The following is a 17,773-nucleotide window of genomic DNA, read 5'->3' on the forward strand; positions in this document are numbered from 1 at the left end:
CCGATGAGCTTCTTCTCGACGGGACGGGGACGCCGGCGCGCGGCCGGAGCGGCGGCCCTCAGGCCGGCCAGCTTGCACTTCCGGACATTCTCTTTCATGCTCGGCGTCATCATTGCAATGGCGTCTTCTTGCCGTCGAACACCCAGGAGGAGGGTGTCAGTGTCACCGCCGGGAGGCAGGTCAGCCGGTGCGCCGCCGCTGACGCTCGGCGGGCTCTGGTCCTCGGCGACCATCTTCCCCTTCCGCAGCCGGCCCTCGCCCACCAACATCTCGCCGCCGGTGGCGCACGGCGCGCTCTGGTCCGCGGCCGCCGCCGGAGCTCCACCATCTGGATTGCCGACCATGGACGGCGTCGACGGCGGCGGCGCCTGAGTCACAGTCGCCATCTCCTCCTCCAACGCCGCCGCCGGCGATGTCTCCCGCCGGGAGACCGCGTCGAACGACATCGGAAAGACGAAAACCTGAAAGAAATCGACGAACGATCTGGGAGTCCGGAAGAATGACGGTCGGTGCAATTTATTTATAAACTGTTATGCGTATAGATACCATTTGTACTGGTAACTGTAGCAGATGCGAACTCTATCTCGTTATTTTGTATTTTAAATTTTATAGATAGAAAGGTTTAGAGATTCACCGGGTTATCTTTTGTCGTTTTATATTCCAAAAATATTTAAAAATAAAAGTGAATTAAAGTCACAGGTGGTTCCATGGTCTAGCGGTTAGGACATTGGACTCTGAATCCAGTAACCCGAGTTCAAATCTCGGTGGAACCTGTTTTTGCAACTTTTTTTAAACTTTTTTTTTTCCAGTGGTGTAACGAGCATATGATGTTTAAATTTCATTGTCAAGATAAATCTCCTATGAAATCGCAATTGTCAAGCTGATTATTTCATTCCAGTGGTGTAACAAGCATATGATGTTTAAATTTCATTGTCAAGATAAATCTCCTATGAAATCGCAATTCTCAAGCTGATTATTCCATTGTTAAGATAAATCTCCTATGAAATCGCACCTAATTTTCTCAAGCTGATTAGGGCCCAGTGGTGTAACGAGCATGATGTTTAAATTTCATTGTCAAGATAAATCTCCTATGAAATCGCAATTCTCAAGCTGATTATTTCATTGTTAAGATAAATTTCCTATGAAATCGCACCGAATTTTCTCAAGCTGATTAGGACCCCTTTGAATCGCAGAATTGAGAAAACGTAGGATTTTATAGGAATGCAAGTATAAAACATAGGATTGCAAAAGCACATGAATGACCATTTGATTGAACCGTAGGAAAAACACATGAATTGGATGAGAGAGATAAACTCAAAGGAAAGTTACCAAGAGGTTGAAGCTCTTACTAAACTTCCTCCAAAATCTCTATAGAATTATCCATTCCATAGGAATTTCCAAGAATTGGATAGAATACAATCATTTGTTTCAAAGGACTTCATACGAAATTTTCCTATAGGATTGAAATCTTCCAAAATTCCTATGTTTTTCCTCCAATTCAAATGGGCCCTTAGTGGATTTGCTCCTCGTCAATTTGCTGACACTGATAGAGAGAAGAGGGAGGAGTGAGGATGACATGTGAGGCCTACCATTTTTAATTATTTTTGTGTGTCGCTGACACGTGGGCCCACGGTTTTATTATTTTTCCGGGATCAAATTGCCACATAAGCGCCACGTCAATGCCACGTGAGACGAAGACCTAGTCAAAAGAGCCACATAGGTGCAACGTCAGCCAAAATCACCTTGGGACTTATGTTGCACCGGTTTTGACAATTGAGGGACCCGTTGTATCTGGTTTTCTGGTTGAAGGATGAAATAAGTTTAGGGATCTTAGATGAACTTATTCCTTTAAACTATGGCCGAATATATTTAGGGAAGGCAACGGGGGCGGGTCGGGGTGGGTGGAGATAGAATGCCCCCGGCCCCGGCCCAGCATTCTTCGCCCCGCCCTGACCCAGACCAAGAGTTCGAGGCGAAATCTCCCCCCACCCTCGCCCCCGGCTGGTCCCCGGAACCCGACCGGGCCCCGCATTGGATGCACAACAGCAAAGGAGAACGATGGGGGCAGCACAACGAAGCTTGTGGGCGGAAGACGTTGATGGTAGTGTGGAAGCAGCGAAGAGGGTTGGAGCTGTGCTTGACCTGCACGTTGGGGGACGATCTCAACCATCATGCATCTGAGGGCTAGGAATCAACAAAAGACGTCGGTCTTCAATTCACGCGAGCATTCTCTTGTTTGAGGCTACCCTTTCAGGCTTCAACTCGGGAGGAATAGGAGAGGAGAACGTGCGCCAAGGGCACAACGACGTGGTGCGGCGCCGGGCGCAAGGAAATGCGCGGCGCGGTGCTGGACGCGATTGCGCGAGGAGCAGTGTTGGGCGGTTGCGCAACAGGTATGCGGCAGCAGGAGATGGATGGGGATTAGGGTTGAGGTGGATTGCATTGCATCTATACCTGCTCGTGTGGGCTTCTTTGGGCTGATTTTTTAATGGGCTATCGGATTGCTGCTGGACAGATTATACAAGTTTGTCTTAGGCTGGATTTTCCTATGGTCTACTGGATGTCCGGGTCCCCATGGGGGCCCGCGGGTGAACTAGCTGCCCCGCCCCCGTCCCCGCTTGTTTGCGGAGCCCCGCCCCCCGCGGGGTCATCTTTCGCCCTGTCCCCGACCCCGTAGGGGCGGGTCCCCACAGGGAAATTGCCATCCCTAAATATATTTAAACCATGGCCTTGCGTTTGGGTTTGCACGGGCCGAAAGAAGGGAGACCCCAACAGCAAAACTCCTGAACCACGAACGAAAGGGGAAAGGGAAGAGTGATCGCGTCATCCACGTAGCAGCAACCAATCGCCCATTAGGACATGTACAACCAAAGCCACTCTATGGATGCTCTCACTAACTGAAGCCACTTAATAGGACACACATCTCCCAAAGTCATAAACTTACAGCTGGGGCTTCAAAATCTCAAGCAACTGATGAAGATACTCTAGCCCACAATGGGGTGCCCCAACCCACGTAGCCACATATATGACTTCCTTCCCTACCCCTAGCCCACCGAGCATCCACCGTCTTCTCCCTTCTCTTCTCTTTTCCTTCAGCATTTTTTTCACTGATTTTCTTGGCCTTATCCCCTCGCCACTTCTCCTCTCCCTCCTCGCCTAGATGCGCCGCCGCCTCCCGCTCTCTCTCCCCTCCGTCGCTCTCCTCTCTCTCCCTCTCTAACTCGTCGCTGCTCTATCCCTCTCTATCCCGGTGGCCGTCGCCGTTTCTCCTGCTCTTTCCTGTCGCCGGTCGCTGTCCACCTCGCCGGCAGCTGGATCCACTCTCCCACATCCTTTCTCTCCCGCCGCCTCTCTCTCTCTTGCCGCCACTCGTCGTCGCCGCCTCTCTCTCTCTCCCGTCACCGCTGACGGAGAACGACGCGCAGGGCTCGGTGGCCGACGGTAGGGGTGAAAACGGTACGAAAACGGATGGAAACGACCTTTATCGTTTTCGTTTTCATATTTTTTCCGAAATCGGAATCGGAAACACCGAAAACAAAAATGGAAACGAATAGTATCGAAACCGAAAACGGAGCGAAAACGAACCGGCGTATCCGGATACGGTAACGAAAATTTATCGGAATACAAGAACCCCTCAAACTTTTGTCAAGTCCAATTCTCAAGTCTCAACAGTCAACAATTCATCATAAAACACAATTATATCAAGACTAATTGTTTAGTATCAACAGCAAAATATATTCTTCTATAACTTCATATAATTTGCATAACAAATATTCTAAAAGAATACAGCAAAACACAATGGTATAAGGTATACACAATTCAGGTGCTATACTGCTATCAGCCTATCTCTCCAGGAAATGGGTTTGAGAACAACAACAGAACATCAGTCCATCAATACTTAGTTCATCAATCATCACAGAACAGCAACTTCTACTCTTGCCACTGCACCCACATTTGTGGTAGGATCTCCTACATTTGCAAGGGTTGGTTGTGATGCTGGCAAAGCTACAATGCCCGCATTGCATACACTTGCACTGCTGCTACTTGCATTTGATGATTCCATCACAAATCTGCAGCATAAAAGAAATCAAATCAATGGTTTAGGCTCAAGACCACAGTCTGTCCTTAGCTGGACATAGTAGCATATATTATTTTTCAGCTGCATTTGTATTATTCCCCACAAACAAAGCAGTATTTCTATAATTGGAGTGCTTGGCAAATGGCAATAGAGCATATTAATAACTTCTACAAAATTAACAGAACAAAATAAAATCCAGAAGCAAGAAGGCATAAACATATAAAGAAAATAAAACCTACACAGTATTCAAGCTCCCTACACAGAATGTAATATAACCAAGCTCCTTAGTACAAAGAAAATAAAAGACATCAATCATTCAACATTCACTCAAATATATAGAGCCTACACAGTAACACTAACACAGAGTGACAGAGGTGGAGGTTAAGGAATGAGGAATAACACCTGCTGGTTGCTCAGTTGCTGCCGCTGGGCTGCTGGCTACTGCGAGGCGAGGAGTCGTCGGCGTTGGTGGCGGTGAGGAAGAGTCGCCAGTGGGGCTTGAGGTGTCATCGGTGGTGGTGGCTGTCGCATCGTCGTCGGTGGTGGTGGTGGTGGTGGCGGTGAAACGGCGAGACGTAGCGGGACGGCGTCGTGAGATAGCGGGGACCAAGCCGGCCGGCGGAGGTGCGAGATGGTGGCGGCGGCCAGCGGCGAAACGGCGAAGAGCGAGGGCGGCGCGAGATGGTGGGGGCGAGGATAGGACGGCGGACCAGGTGGCGAGCGGTGGCGCGGGCGGTGGGCGCGGGGGCGCGCGATGCCGCGATTTGGATGCACCACAGCCGCCGCTCCGCCGCCGGCTCGCGTCTGCGTCTGTCTGTCTCTCTCCTCTCTAGGGTTAGCCGGTTAGAGACTTGAGTTAGGGTAGATTCCACGATTTGGGTTGGGCTGGAAAGTTGGGGATGAATTATTGACTATTGAATCTATGGGCCTTTTTAACTTCGGAAATTCCGACAATTTTTCCGGAATGTTTCCGACCGTTTCCGAGTTCCGACGGAAACTGCTATTATCATATTTGATTCCGTTTCTGGGAAAATATTTCCGTTTTCGATTCCGTTTCCGAAAAAATCTGACCAGCCGATTCCGTTTCTGAAAACATGACCGGAATCTGGAAAAATTCCGTACCATTTTCACTCCTAGCCGATGGCGAGCGGAAGCCAAGCCCGTCACCGACTGGTGGCCGGCGGCGGCCGCGGCGCGAGGAAGCCGTCTCCGCCCGTCACCGGCTGGTGGCCGACGGCTACCGCGGCGCGCTGTGGCCGGATCTGGTCGTCGTGGATCCTTGTGGCCGTCGCAGATCTGTCGTCGTCGTCGCCTCTCTCTCTCTCTCTCATCACCATGCCGCTGGTGAGGGGCAAGAAGGGGAAACACCAGGGGAGGAGGTAGGGGACAGGGCACCGGGTCGCCCCAACGCGTAGTGTCGAGGAAGCGTCTCCGGAAAAGAGAGCTGAGGAGCCAGAGGCGCGCGTTTCCCTCGTGGGGGTCGCGCCTCCCTGCAGGGACACGCCGCGCGGACGGTGTGAGCTGGGGAACGATCCAGGGGCACGCATTGAACAGCCCTTAGGAATGCTTCCTGTCACAAGTTTCAGCTGTACCGGATAATTCTGATGGCACTTAGCATCAATACAGGAGCTTTGGAAGAGTTTCCGCTCAGTACCGTCCGTCCTCATTCTTAGTGTTAGTCTACAGATAATTAGAATCATCAGAAGGAAATTTACTAGTCACAAGTCATAACCATTTGTCTTAGAGGCCAAAAGACTGGGCAATGGCAGCCAAACTAAGAGTTTACAATCACTCATCCAGGAGCATCAGTGCATCACTACCGAGTTCAGGCCAGATCTGAACACTACATACCACAGTCTACAGCACCAAAAATTGCTTATTCTATGAGCAGAAAGGGGGTGAAACAAACAAAGAAAAAAAAAAACAGGGATGTAAATAGTGTACACACTACAGACTACATTAGCCATCATTGCATTGGCCTCTTCAAACGGAGCTGCTTTCTTCTGGGAGTGGCAAGTATATGAAGACAGCGACTAACAAGATCAGGAATGCCACGGTGATGTACTTCCAGTTCAGCACTGACGGCTGTATGGTCCGGACTGCCTCAGCAGTGCCCTCCCCGGCAGAGTCATCATCCTCTGAAGAGCTCGTCTTCTCTTCCTCATTGCTAGGGTCTACAGGTTTCTCAGCCTGTACACAATTTCAGTAATGCAACAAGAGTTTGAAAACCTCAGAAGTCAGATCAAGATATTATCCATGTTCTAAAAGGCATTTAGAAATAATCAATCAACTATGATAATGTCTTGCGCTGACAGCTACGTCTGAGATCTCAAACAGATATGCTGCTTACAAACTTGTGCGTCTTTATTAGAAAGAAGAAAGCGGAATTACATTGCAACAGAACCAAGAGAAAACTGTTTCATACATCTCTGTGTTAATCCAAGAAATTTCAATACAGTTGTACAATTAATTCATGTAAACATAATTATATAACTATAGCTCAATTGTTAAAAGAAGTTTTACTACACAATATTTTAAAAGTAATGAGATAGACTGACTTGAGTACATACAAATGCGTACTTACTACGAATGAGAGATTGACTGACTTGAGTACATACTACGAAAGTGTAGTTACTACCAATGGGTACTTGGGCTGAGGGTGATTGGGCTTTTAGTTGCTGACACAACCCAAGTCGTACCTGAGAGGTTGAGCCCAATCTGGCCATCTTACACAAAGCTCAACCTAACCACAAACTTAAATTGGCAGGTTCAGCCCAAACCCAAGCTAGACCTAATTACTTCACCACTGCAAATGTTAACTTACTAATGGCATGAGTATCAAATAGTTGTGGATGATGTCGACCAAGCAGCAGCAATTTATACCTTTTTTGTACAGTATGAAAAAGAGAATCAACTAAAGATAATTTTCACCTTAGTCTGTGATGACAAAAAATCAGGAACTATTTCCTCCGCTAATTTAGTAGAATGAAGCTCAACATCTTTGCCAGTAACATTTTTGCTCAATTGAGTGTCATCCTTAACACTTCCTTTGCACTTCTGAGCCAATATCTTGTTTTTCTTTGTCAACAACGAAATCTGGAGCCATCAGAAAAGAAATCATCAAATAAATATGGAACAGCAACAGTTCAACTTACTGCTTAACATACAGCAGATTAATTCAGATTTGGTAGAATATGAGTTCACACTGTATTTAGTGTAGCACGAGTCATACGAAAGTTTTCCTTCCTAAAATAATCCAAAACACTTACCATTGCTTGAATTGGAAAACAAAACACACCATGAAAATAGTATCATGTCAGCTTTTTTCCACCACAAAGTTTTAGATTTTCTGTTTACATTCAAAAGGTACATGCAGATCTTTGAACTTTGATGCACTAAAGCTAGGTCACAATCCCCCACTGTCTAAGTCTCACTCACATCATGTATTGTCTTGTTTACCTTCGTCAACAAGAATAACCAAAACTTTGCAAATAATGAAAATGGTTCATCGGTCTAAACACAAGTATGGACTTCAAACATAGTTGTAAACAGATATTTGGATTTACTTAGAATACTAAAAGGTAAGGTTAACATCTAGTCTTTTTTGTATCAACTCATGTCTTGCTAAATTTGGAAGCAAGACCAATCCACAGTGTCATTCAACACAGTAAAATTAAAAGGTCTAATTGAAGATCTGTATCTTTTTCTTGAATCATGTGTTTCCAAACTATGCACGAGTAGCATGTATATATAAAAAAGCTAAAGTATTGACAACGGCAACAAAAGTGTATTCAGTCGTGTATAGACCTGTTGATGAAGTCGTTCTCTTTCCAATGCAAGTTTTGTGACCAAATCAGTAATGATTTTTGTTCTGATTCCAATATCCTTGACGGTAGACATCTTAACATGGTTGGCTTCATGTAATGAGTTCTCTAGACTTTCTGCTCGACCCCTCAGAAACGATAGCTCCTCACTAAGTTCTAAGTTAGTTTCTGTTAACAATGTACACTTAGATTCAGCATTCTCTGCTCTGGTTTCAGCTTTTAAAACCTTTCCCTTCAGATCATCAATCATATGTTCCATGTCCGACATTGTAGATCTCAGCATACTCTGCTGTTCAACAGTGGCATCAAGAGATGCCTTTGCATGCTCTAATTGGGTATGTGACTCCTTAAGTTTCCTCTCCAAAAGGCTAGTCTTTTCTGAACCATGACTTTTAAGAGAGTTTAGCTCCCCATTAAGTTCTATGTTAGCTTCAGTTAGCTGCATGCACCTTAATTCAGCATTTTGTGCTCTACTTTCTGCTCTTGAGACATCTTCTTTGAGACTCTTAATAATGTTTTCTAATGTGCTTATCTCGGCATGCAGCACATTCTGCTCCTCCTGAAAAGTTTCTGCTGATGCCTTTGCCAACTGCAACTGTGAATCAGATTCCCTCAACTGTTTTTCTAGCTCCTTAACCTTATCCTGCAAGGATGACAATTCAGGACTTGGATGAGTTTCTGTGCCTCCACTATGTTGACTCCCTTCTTGAATATTCTCTGCGTTGACTTGCAGTGAAGATAATCCCATCAAGCTTTCTCCTAACTTCGACTCTAGATCACCCTCCCTACATCTTGATGCACTTAGATGGCACTCTATGGTACTAACTTTGTCCACAAGTTCCTTTGAAGTTCCCAAGAGTACCTCAGAAGCGTTTTCTGCTGCAAATGTTTTCCCACATAATGATTCGATAGATTCCTCCAGGAAATATTTTTCCTGATCATGATGATGGAGCTTTAGTTTGAGTTCTTCTATAATACATCTTGATTCAGAGAGCTTCTTTTCAAGATCCAGTTCACTTGCTATCGATTGTTCTAACATCTGCAAAACATTTCTTCGTTGATCCTCTGTCCTCATGCTAGTGTGGGATGACACAATACCATTTTCATACCCAGCGTCTCCAGTAATGCCTGTATAATTGTAGTTAGAAAAGAGTGCTAATTGATGCATATAAAACCCAGGGTAACTGAGCATTACCTTCTTTGTCATGGGGAAACTCTATGGCTTTCTCAAACTTGGCTGACTCTTTTCTGATATCAGAAACTAATTCCTTCATCTGCTTTAAAGACACCATAGCAGCATCTAGCCTAGCTTTAATCTTGCCTCCAGATTCATCTTCACAAACCATATGCTCAACATTTTGAATATCAGTCTCAAGAGTACTGATCATGTCATCTAACTCCCCTACTTCTGCATCTAGAAAACCATATAGGATGTCCAATTCAAAAGCACTCTCGGCAGTTTCAGAAGAAACAGATTCGTCTTCCAATGTAGGAGGCTCAAAATCAGTAGCCTTGCGAGCTATCTCCATCACCAACATCTCCAGATTTAGTAATTTCTCAGAGGCAAATGCAAGCTCAAGTTCCACTCTAGTAATAATTTCCATACTTCCTCCTTCTACATTCATTCCATCTCCATTACGCATGTTTTGTTGGAAATGGTCATCATCCATACTGTTCTCGACATCCATAACTCCTTTTCTGCCTGCTACACATTTGGTTATACACAAAAAGGGAGACATGTGAGATACAAGAAATGCACAAATAGGAATATTGAAGACCAAAATAAGTAAAATAAAAAAGAAACAATAAAAAAAATTATCTATCATAAGTGACGTTTGTAGCTTCTGGTTCATTTGATGGACCAAAGGTTTTAAGAGCTAATAGCATTCCAAAAGCACCTAAGAGTGTTTATATTAAAAAAAATCAGAAAATGTACACATCAGAAAACCAATCATGTTGTAGCCTGATTGGACAAGAACATTATGGGAAAATCAAGCTTATCAGGCATCGGTCCAAAATGACATAGGTAGGTAGAAAAGGCCCAGCTTACATGTTCCCCCGATATCGTCAACCAATTTAACAAGCATTAACCTCGGTAAGGACTGGGACGCAATACTACTATTTGAGAGAAAAAATGGAGGGACAGAAAGAATCACCTCCCCGAATGAACTAACAAGAACAGATCAGAAGGAAATTCAACCTCATGATCCAACACCAAATAGAATGACAATTCGTCCTATGTGCTCCATTCAGCACAGGAAATGCTGAAATTGGGCTTCTCCTAACTCGGGTCAGTAATCCTGATGGATTCCCCCTCTCCTCCAAGTCGGATTTGCTGTTCATGGTCACTATGACCGTACAAAAGTGCTCTGCTTTCGTGCGCACTACATCATACAAAACCAAACCAAAGCGCCGTATCAGCCGTTATCCCAATTCCCACCAGCACCAGCTAGTCCCCCCACCCACGGGGTGATCCAGATTTGGCGGCCCTCCGCGCGCGAGCGGTTGACCCGAATCTCTCGCTGCTCGCAGCTAAAAGCAACAACCTACCTACCAGTGAACCACACGGACTAGACTACAGAGCAGGAGGCATCCTCACGCCGCGCGCGAGCAGGAGGCGGCGAGATGGGAGAGGTTGCCTGCGGCTTGCCGTTACCTGGGCTCGTCGGAGGCAGCGCGCCGCCGCCGCCGCCGTCGCCCTCGCGATCTCCGCCGGGAAGCGAGGCGAGATGATGAGGTGGCCGGATTCGGATGCTGCTCCACTCCTCTGCCTCGCCTCCTCTTTGCCTTTCTCTCTCCTCCCTTTCCTTTTCAGAAAATTAAAAGGAAATGGAAAAAACGAAAGAAGTGGGGGAGACGTGCGTGCCCACTAGGCGCACGTGCGGCCCAGAAACGGACGACGTGGAAACAGCCCACGGGCCGGAGAGCCCCTTTGCCTTCGTCCTCCTCAGCCCAGAACAGCCGATAGAGAGACGTCCATTGCCGCCAAGAAAATTGGGTACTCCTAATGGGCCGGTGATCGCTCCTCCGTCCGCCCAGCGATCACCCGCCCATCCCTTCCCCTATACCGTACACTTATCCCTCCTCTCCCTCCTTCCTCCTCTCCTTCTTCTCTTCATTACGGTACACCGCACAAAATTTTTTAAAAAAATAAAAAGTTAGAAAAATTTATGTATAGAAATACTATATATAAAAATTTTGAATTTAAATTCAAATTTAAATCGGGTATATAAACTTTTGACTTATAAACTTTGGGTCTATAAACTTTAAGTGTATAAACTTTAGATGTATAGAAATACTATATATATATAGAAAATATTTGAATTCAAATTCAAATTTGAATCGAGTATGTAAACTTTTGACTTATAAACTTTGGGTCTATAAATTTTAGGTGTATAAACTTTAGATGTATAGAAATACTATATATAGAAAATATTTGAATTCAAATTCAAATTTGAATCGGGTATGTAAACTTTTGACTTATAAACTTTAGGTCTATAAACTTTAGGTGTATAAACTTTAGATGTATAGAAATACTATATATAAAAAAATATTTGAATTCAAATTCAAATTTGAATCGGATATATAAACTTTTGACTTATAAACTTTTGGTCTCTGAACTTTAGATGTGTAAACTTGAGGTGTATAAACTTTATGTGTATAAATTTACTAAAATAGGAAAGTAATGCGGTGCCAAAAAAAGGAAACCAGGTGGAGGGGTGGAGGGAGGGAGGGGGGGGAGGGGATCGATCGCTACCCCAGTATCCGGGCAATCGATCGACCATTAGGATCCCCCGCTTTGTATGCCATATTGTATTTTGATCTCTCTAAATTACTATTTTCAAATGATGTTTAGTTTGGTCTATCCATAGAAAAACAGACCTATAACCTATACAGTTGGTGGCACACGTCTGATAGGATGTCAATGGCATGCTAGTTAGACGATGTACTTGTCCATATCCCTCTCTTGCAGCACGTAATGACGATGGGCCAAACAAATAAAGTGAGGCTACCGGAGTTTTAAGGGCCTTATCTTTTCGTGTATGCTGCTTATCAGCTAAAATTTGAATTTTCAATCTTAAATTTGAAACTAATTTTGAGATTTTTTTTTTATCAAAGTTTACTTTTCAGCCTTTGATTTTACATCGCTAAGAATACGTATATAAAATTTATATTCAGCATTTGCAAATAAGCCATTTCGTTTATTCCGCAAAGAGAAAGAGAGGATGAGGGGCATTTCAGTTCATTTAGATGCCAAAGTGCATTATCTTTTAAAGTGATAATTTAATGAAGCCAAAATAACCCGTCGTTGAAGATTGCATAGCAATTTTCTCATGGCCGCCGCGGCCGTGGTGGGTTGGTTGACTGGAGGGAGCTGTTCGTCTTTGACGCCTTGACGGGTTCCCGCGGGTAAGGAGAAGTAGGGGCCAAGAAACCCTAGGTTTCCAGTTGATTGGAGGGTTTTACTGCTTTTGCAGCGAGTACAAAAACGGGGCTCGACGGCGGCCATGTCGCAGCACTCTTTCCGCCTCCAAACCACTGGAGCAGCCGCAGCAAGCAACCTCTTCTTCTTGTTCTTGCGCCGCCTCACAAATCACAATCCCCCCGGTATGCAAATGCAATTCCTCCTTGTTCAAATGTTGAGGATGCGATACTTCATTTTTGTTTAAATTTTTTTAGGGTTGAGGGGATTATGTCAAGTACTGTAGTAACATTTTGGTTTGCGTTTTTTTTCCATGTAATTCATCAGGGTGTAAATGAACTAAGGGGAAGGAAGGGTGCTAGACTGGAGATTGCATTCTGGTCATATACCAAGGTACTAGATTTTTGCTTTGATTGTGATAAATCTACAGGAACGAATTAGATTGTAGATAAGAATCACAGTTTTCAATAGCCTCTGTTTGCCTGCAAATTATCATTTAAATATCAAATCTCGTTGTAGCAGACTTGGAATAATCCCATACCTTCAATGGTTTTTGAAAAACCAACCTCTTTGCATGTATTTCATCAGAAAATGTTTAAACTCAGGTCTGAGTTATTATTTCAGAAATTTTAGTGAATTAGATATGAAAAGTGAAATAGGGACGAGATGGCTAATATTGAAGTAGATATGGACTATCCATATAAACGAATAGATATTTCAAAATTGAAATTCGAATATAATCTTGCCATTAAAACTAGACTACCAAATGTGCTGGGGATGGGGATCTGATGGTTTACAGCAGTGTGGCCAACTTCCAAAAACAAAAGCTTTAAAATTTAAAAAGCATGACAACCTGAAACATTTCCTGAAAGGCATGTCTTTTCTGTGATAGTTGTGATTTAGTGAGAACTTTCAACAAATTTGCTCTGTACATATTATTGAATCAAAATAATCTACTCATAGATGGTATTGTCTGTTACCCTCCTTGCTTTGTTGGATTTTGCTACTTTGCATCAACTATAGCTTTCCATATACTTCACAAGATAACTATTTATCTGATCTGTTTCATGCGACTTTCTTTGTCTTGCATTATGCAAATAATTCTAACTTTTTTGCCACAATATTCTGTTATTCTGTTGTTTACTCTCAGTAACCACTTTATTTTCTATCACAAATCAAAGCTGTTCACAAGTACAGTTTATTTGGGGGTTTTGCATACTGCATTTTAAATCAATCTACCGTTGGACCATACACTGGATTCGTTTGTAGTTTGTTTCAGGTTTTTTGTACATTACAAAAAATGTTTATTTCTGTATTTAACACCCTTTTGTTGGTTCATTAGGAAAAGAGAAAATGTCATCTAGTTATGATGAAGGGAAAAGTTTTGCTCGGAGGGACCTTTTGCTTAAGATCCAATCTGAAGTGCAAAAATGTTGGGAAGAGAACAAGGTTTTCGAAGCAAAGGCTGGTGATACACCTCCAAGCCCTGGTGAAAAATTCTTTGGGAATTTCACATACCCATACATGAATGGCATGCTACATTTAGGCCATGCCTTCACACTATCGAAGCTTGAGTTTGCTGCAGCATACCACAGACTCCATGGCTCAAATGTCCTTTTACCCTTTGCTTTCCACTGTACTGGAATGCCAATCAAGGCATCAGTTGATAAGCTTGGTAAAGAGATACAACAGTATGGAAATCCTCCAGTGCTCCCACCAGCCAACAAAAACTCAAAATTTGAGTTGACAAATGATAGAATTTATGGCCAGACCACTGCTAGTGCCCAAGGTAAGTACAGGAGCAAGAGATCTAAGTCAGTAGCAAAATCTGGCTCATACAAATCCCAGTGGGAGATCATGAGGAGCTTTGGCATTGCTGATGGAGAGATTGTGGAATTTCAAAATCCTCATCATTGGTTAAGCTACTTTCCTCCGCTGGCCATGGAAGATCTCGAGGATTTTGGGCTAAGTTGTGATTGGAGGCGTTCATTTATAACCACTGATATGAATCCATTTTATGATGCTTTTGTCCAATGGCAGATGAGAAAGTTGAAGAAAATGCACAGGATTGTCAAAGGCAAGCAGTACATGATCTACTCCCCATTAGATCGCCAACCTTGTCTTGGCCATGATCGGGCATCAGGTGATGAGGTCGAGCCACAGGAATATGTACTGATTAATATGAAGGTTATTCCGCCATTTCCACCCAAGTTGATGGTCCTGGAAGGCAGAAATGTGTATTTGGCCGCAGCAACACTCAGACCTGAGACAATATATGGTCAAACCGGGGGCGAAGCTACAGGTAATCATCGGGGTCAGTAGACCCCAACGATGTTTTGCTAATGTCCAGTACCCCTCTTATTTTACCAGCTATGCCCCCAGTGAAGAGCTAAACTAGACCCCAGTGACATCCTTGATTGTTCCATCAAAGAGCAATTCTATACTAGTGGTACCTCCTCAAGAACTGTAAAATTGCTCTCCATCAAAGCTCAACTGGTTACTATAGGAACGAGATACTAGCAAGCAGCAAATAGAAAATGAACTAGCAGTTATGATTATACAATGGCCCAATATGCATATACGATTGATATTTGAGCCCATAAATAAGATCGGAAGACACTACTCCACAAATTCCCTGGTTGCATCATCATATTCCTCGTTGTATTGCATCGTCATCGCACGTCCTGACATCATATTTATCATATTTTATTTTATTTCCAGCATAATGGAAGGCAAATAATTAGTGGTTTTGATAATCTTTGATGCATTTGGTGTCTTTTAAAGCTTGTAAAATAATCCAATAATGTACATGTTTTAATAATTTTATCGACAGAAGCTGTAATAGGCAAGATGTAACACTACTACAACAGGAGTTGGCTTTATTTTAATAATTTTGTCTCGTAGTATGTAGTCTCGTAGTAGAATTTTTATCCAAATTTTGAAAGCTTTTGCCCCAAGGGTATTTTGGTCATTTTGACAAATTTGTACACTAACGGAGACTAACCGGACAGCGATGGTAAATTGTAGAAGTTAAGCAAAAGTCGATGGCATATTATAGAACGTGATAAAGTCAGTGACAAATCGTGGACGTGTCACAAAGTCAATTTTAACAGATACTACATGCTGTCTATCTCGTTGTGGACTTGTGGTAGAGTTCGCTAAAGAAGTACAGAGTACTAAATTGAACAAATTATTGGTCTGCATTAGTATTCTATATTTTTGTATCGTACTATTGTAGTAGCTCAAAGTGGAATGCTGCCGGTGATCTCAAATAAAACATTAGAGATTTTTATAGACTACAACCGCTTAGGAATGTTTTTTTTTCTTTTTCTTTTTCTTTTTTTTAAAAAAGAGCATGCATGTTAAAATATGTCTCACAGACAAAAGAATGAAAAAAAAATGGTCAAATGTATCTCTACTATTATAAAAATTGAAGATGTTTTGCTGGTATTTTGGTACGTCATTCGTATATGAATCGGTTTTTAAATTCGTTCGCTTTTGGAAATATATATTCGTATTTGAGTCGGGTTTTAAGTTCATTTGCTTTCAGAAATACAGAAGGAGTAGGATAAGAAATCTCTTTTTTTTAAAAAAAATATATCGCATGCTAACTTTAGATGATCGGTCTCCTAATTGCAGCTCATGATTTTGTAGAAAAATATATCCAAATGAATTCTCATAGTAAATTTCACCTTAACTAGACTTTATAACAATAATAAGATTAAAATAGCTTCCTTTGCAATGCACAGGTATTTTTTTTAGTATTAAAAGGAGAGAAAAATTAACGTGCTTTTTTATAACCTATGTCTTTATCTTAAACTTCAGTTAACACTACACCTAGTTTGAACTTATTTGCAACACATGGATTTTACAGCACTTTTATATAAATTAAATTGATTCATGAATGAATGCTTTATAGTTCTTGCATTCTAAAGAATGCCTTTGGTATGATCTGAAACCATTCAAGCGAATTGTGCCCTGAAATTTCCTTGAATTTATTTCTGAAACAAGTAGTTGTAAATTGTTTTGATAAAAATATATATATTGAGAAGTAATAGGCAATAGCACTTGATTTCCCAAGAGGTGAGTTCACCATCAAATGGTAGAGGCAACCAAACTCAACCATATGCAACTACCCAAACACATTCTCAGCGCATCTGGCATCCCGTCCATCTCTTATACAATCAACCAAACACTATCTTACACTATCCAGCCTCATATGATACAGACAACCAAACACTTTATTTTGCACTCACTCATCCAGGCTCATGTCAGCCTGGATGGTTCATACGGGCCAGGGCCAGGTTGGAGTGGTGCAAACAACCAAACACACCCTTATTTACTGGATGACATATACGGCATAGAAATATTATTCTTTGTTGGCTAATTACTCTCACACGTGGGCCGGTTGTTGAAGGACAAACTTAGGACAATTATGCGTATAAAAAAAGAGTAAATTACACGAAACCACTAAAATTATAGTGCAAGTTACATAAAAATATACAAACTAGATGAAACCCCGCGTATTGCTGCGAGAATTTAGTATGATAACAATAAAAAAATAGCATGTAAGATAGCTAGATAACATTAGATTAAGTAAATTAATATGGTTTATAATAATTTAAATTTAAATAGTATGTAGAATGGTGATTCAAATGTAAAAAGTAAGGTGGTATGACTTTATGGAAGAAGAAAAGTATGAAGAAGAAAAGTAGGGGGATAGTTTGGACCGTAGATTAACCATCTAAAGGCTAAAAACAATTGATGTGATATGACTTAATTAGAGAAAAAAAGAAGAAAGATAATTTGGACCATAGATTAATCATTTAAGCACTAAGTGAGGATGAACTATATAAGTATATAGGATATCATAAAACATAACAAAGATATACATTGAAACATTATGTGAATTATGTTGGATGATAATTTAACATGTTTGTATTTGAAAAGCTCTTAAATTATAAAAACTATAAAGATATAGCATGTTTGCATGATGTTTAAATGTGATGATTGTTAGTGGATGATGATGTGGCATCTTGTTAATTAGTGGATAATGATGTGGCATCTTGTTAGTGGATGATGATGTGGCATCTTTGCATGTTAAACTTAAGGAGTTAGTGGGGGATAACTTTATAGTAAGATAGGATTTGGTAAGTAGCATATAATCCAATATATTATGGTAAAATTTATTTTGGGACACATTTTATTACCGATATTTTACTTTGGATTACTGTTTAACTAATGATTTCACTTTGGATTACCATACTCTCTTCTGAAGCATATGAACGATAGTTTGTCGACTCTTACTAATCAATAAACTTCCACATCTATATGTACGGCCATTTCTGTTTTCTGTGACATATGATAAATTGAACGTAGATGGATAAAATACTTGAGGATGGTCCAAAATGCCACAAAGGTAAAAGCGCCTGGTTCAAAAGTGAAAAT

At 42.1% G+C, this 17,773-nt stretch overlaps 2 protein-coding genes, 1 long non-coding RNA gene and 1 other non-coding gene across 5 annotated transcripts; 2 read left to right on the forward strand and 2 right to left on the reverse strand.

The window, feature by feature from the left end:
- The first annotated feature begins 701 nt into the window (after positions 1 to 701).
- On the forward strand, positions 702 to 773 carry TRNAQ-CUG (transfer RNA glutamine (anticodon CUG)). The gene has a single exon. It is a non-coding gene; the product is annotated as a tRNA-Gln (tRNA).
- A 2,938-nt stretch (positions 774 to 3,711) lies between these two features.
- LOC127774426 (uncharacterized) lies at positions 3,712 to 4,928 on the reverse strand. The gene is made up of 2 exons (XR_008017735.1): positions 4,481 to 4,928; positions 3,712 to 4,070 (listed from the first exon to the last, which is right to left on the reverse strand). It is a non-coding gene; the product is annotated as an uncharacterized LOC127774426 (long non-coding RNA).
- An 873-nt stretch (positions 4,929 to 5,801) lies between these two features.
- LOC127774360 (WPP domain-interacting tail-anchored protein 1-like) lies at positions 5,802 to 10,708 on the reverse strand. Of its 2 annotated transcripts, none has more exons than XM_052300587.1 (5): positions 10,559 to 10,708; positions 9,098 to 9,607; positions 7,886 to 9,030; positions 7,010 to 7,174; positions 5,802 to 6,268 (listed from the first exon to the last, which is right to left on the reverse strand). In XM_052300587.1, exons 2-5 carry the CDS (start codon positions 9,588 to 9,590, stop codon positions 6,062 to 6,064), a joined length of 2,010 nt encoding a protein of 669 aa, XP_052156547.1. In that variant the 5' UTR covers positions 9,591 to 9,607; positions 10,559 to 10,708; the 3' UTR covers positions 5,802 to 6,061. The 2 variants fall into 2 exon arrangements, with proteins under 2 accessions (XP_052156547.1, XP_052156546.1); XM_052300586.1 differs by having other exon boundaries at positions 9,098 to 9,604; positions 10,559 to 10,674.
- Positions 10,709 to 12,254: 1,546 nt separating this feature from the next.
- Positions 12,255 to 15,003, forward strand: LOC127774831 (leucine--tRNA ligase, cytoplasmic-like). The gene is made up of 3 exons (XM_052301121.1): positions 12,255 to 12,510; positions 12,653 to 12,718; positions 13,668 to 15,003. The coding sequence occupies exon 3, from the start codon at positions 13,679 to 13,681 to the stop codon at positions 14,645 to 14,647; it is 969 nt and encodes a 322-aa protein (XP_052157081.1). The 5' UTR covers positions 12,255 to 12,510; positions 12,653 to 12,718; positions 13,668 to 13,678; the 3' UTR covers positions 14,648 to 15,003.
- Positions 15,004 to 17,773: the final 2,770 nt, after the last annotated feature.

The sequence above is a fragment of the Oryza glaberrima genome, chromosome 5 (assembly GCF_000147395.1).
Source record: "Oryza glaberrima chromosome 5, OglaRS2, whole genome shotgun sequence".
Taxonomy (NCBI): Eukaryota; Viridiplantae; Streptophyta; class Magnoliopsida; order Poales; family Poaceae; genus Oryza; species Oryza glaberrima.

What these genes read in the sequence shown, in the direction of transcription:
- LOC127774360 (XM_052300587.1), bottom strand. Translation starts at nt 9,590, where the DNA reads ATGGATGTCGAGAACAGTATGGATGATGACCATTTCCAACAAAACATG. An exon ending in GAGAACGACTTCATCAACAG is followed by an intron (nt 7,175 to 7,885) that starts GTCTATACACGA and finishes TGATGGCTCCAG; the next exon opens with ATTTCGTTGTTGACAAAGAA. An exon ending in TTTTGTCATCACAGACTAAG is followed by an intron (nt 6,269 to 7,009) that starts GTGAAAATTATC and finishes AATTGTGTACAG; the next exon opens with GCTGAGAAACCTGTAGACCC.
- LOC127774831 (XM_052301121.1), top strand. Translation starts at nt 13,679, where the DNA reads ATGTCATCTAGTTATGATGAAGGGAAAAGTTTTGCTCGGAGGGACCTT.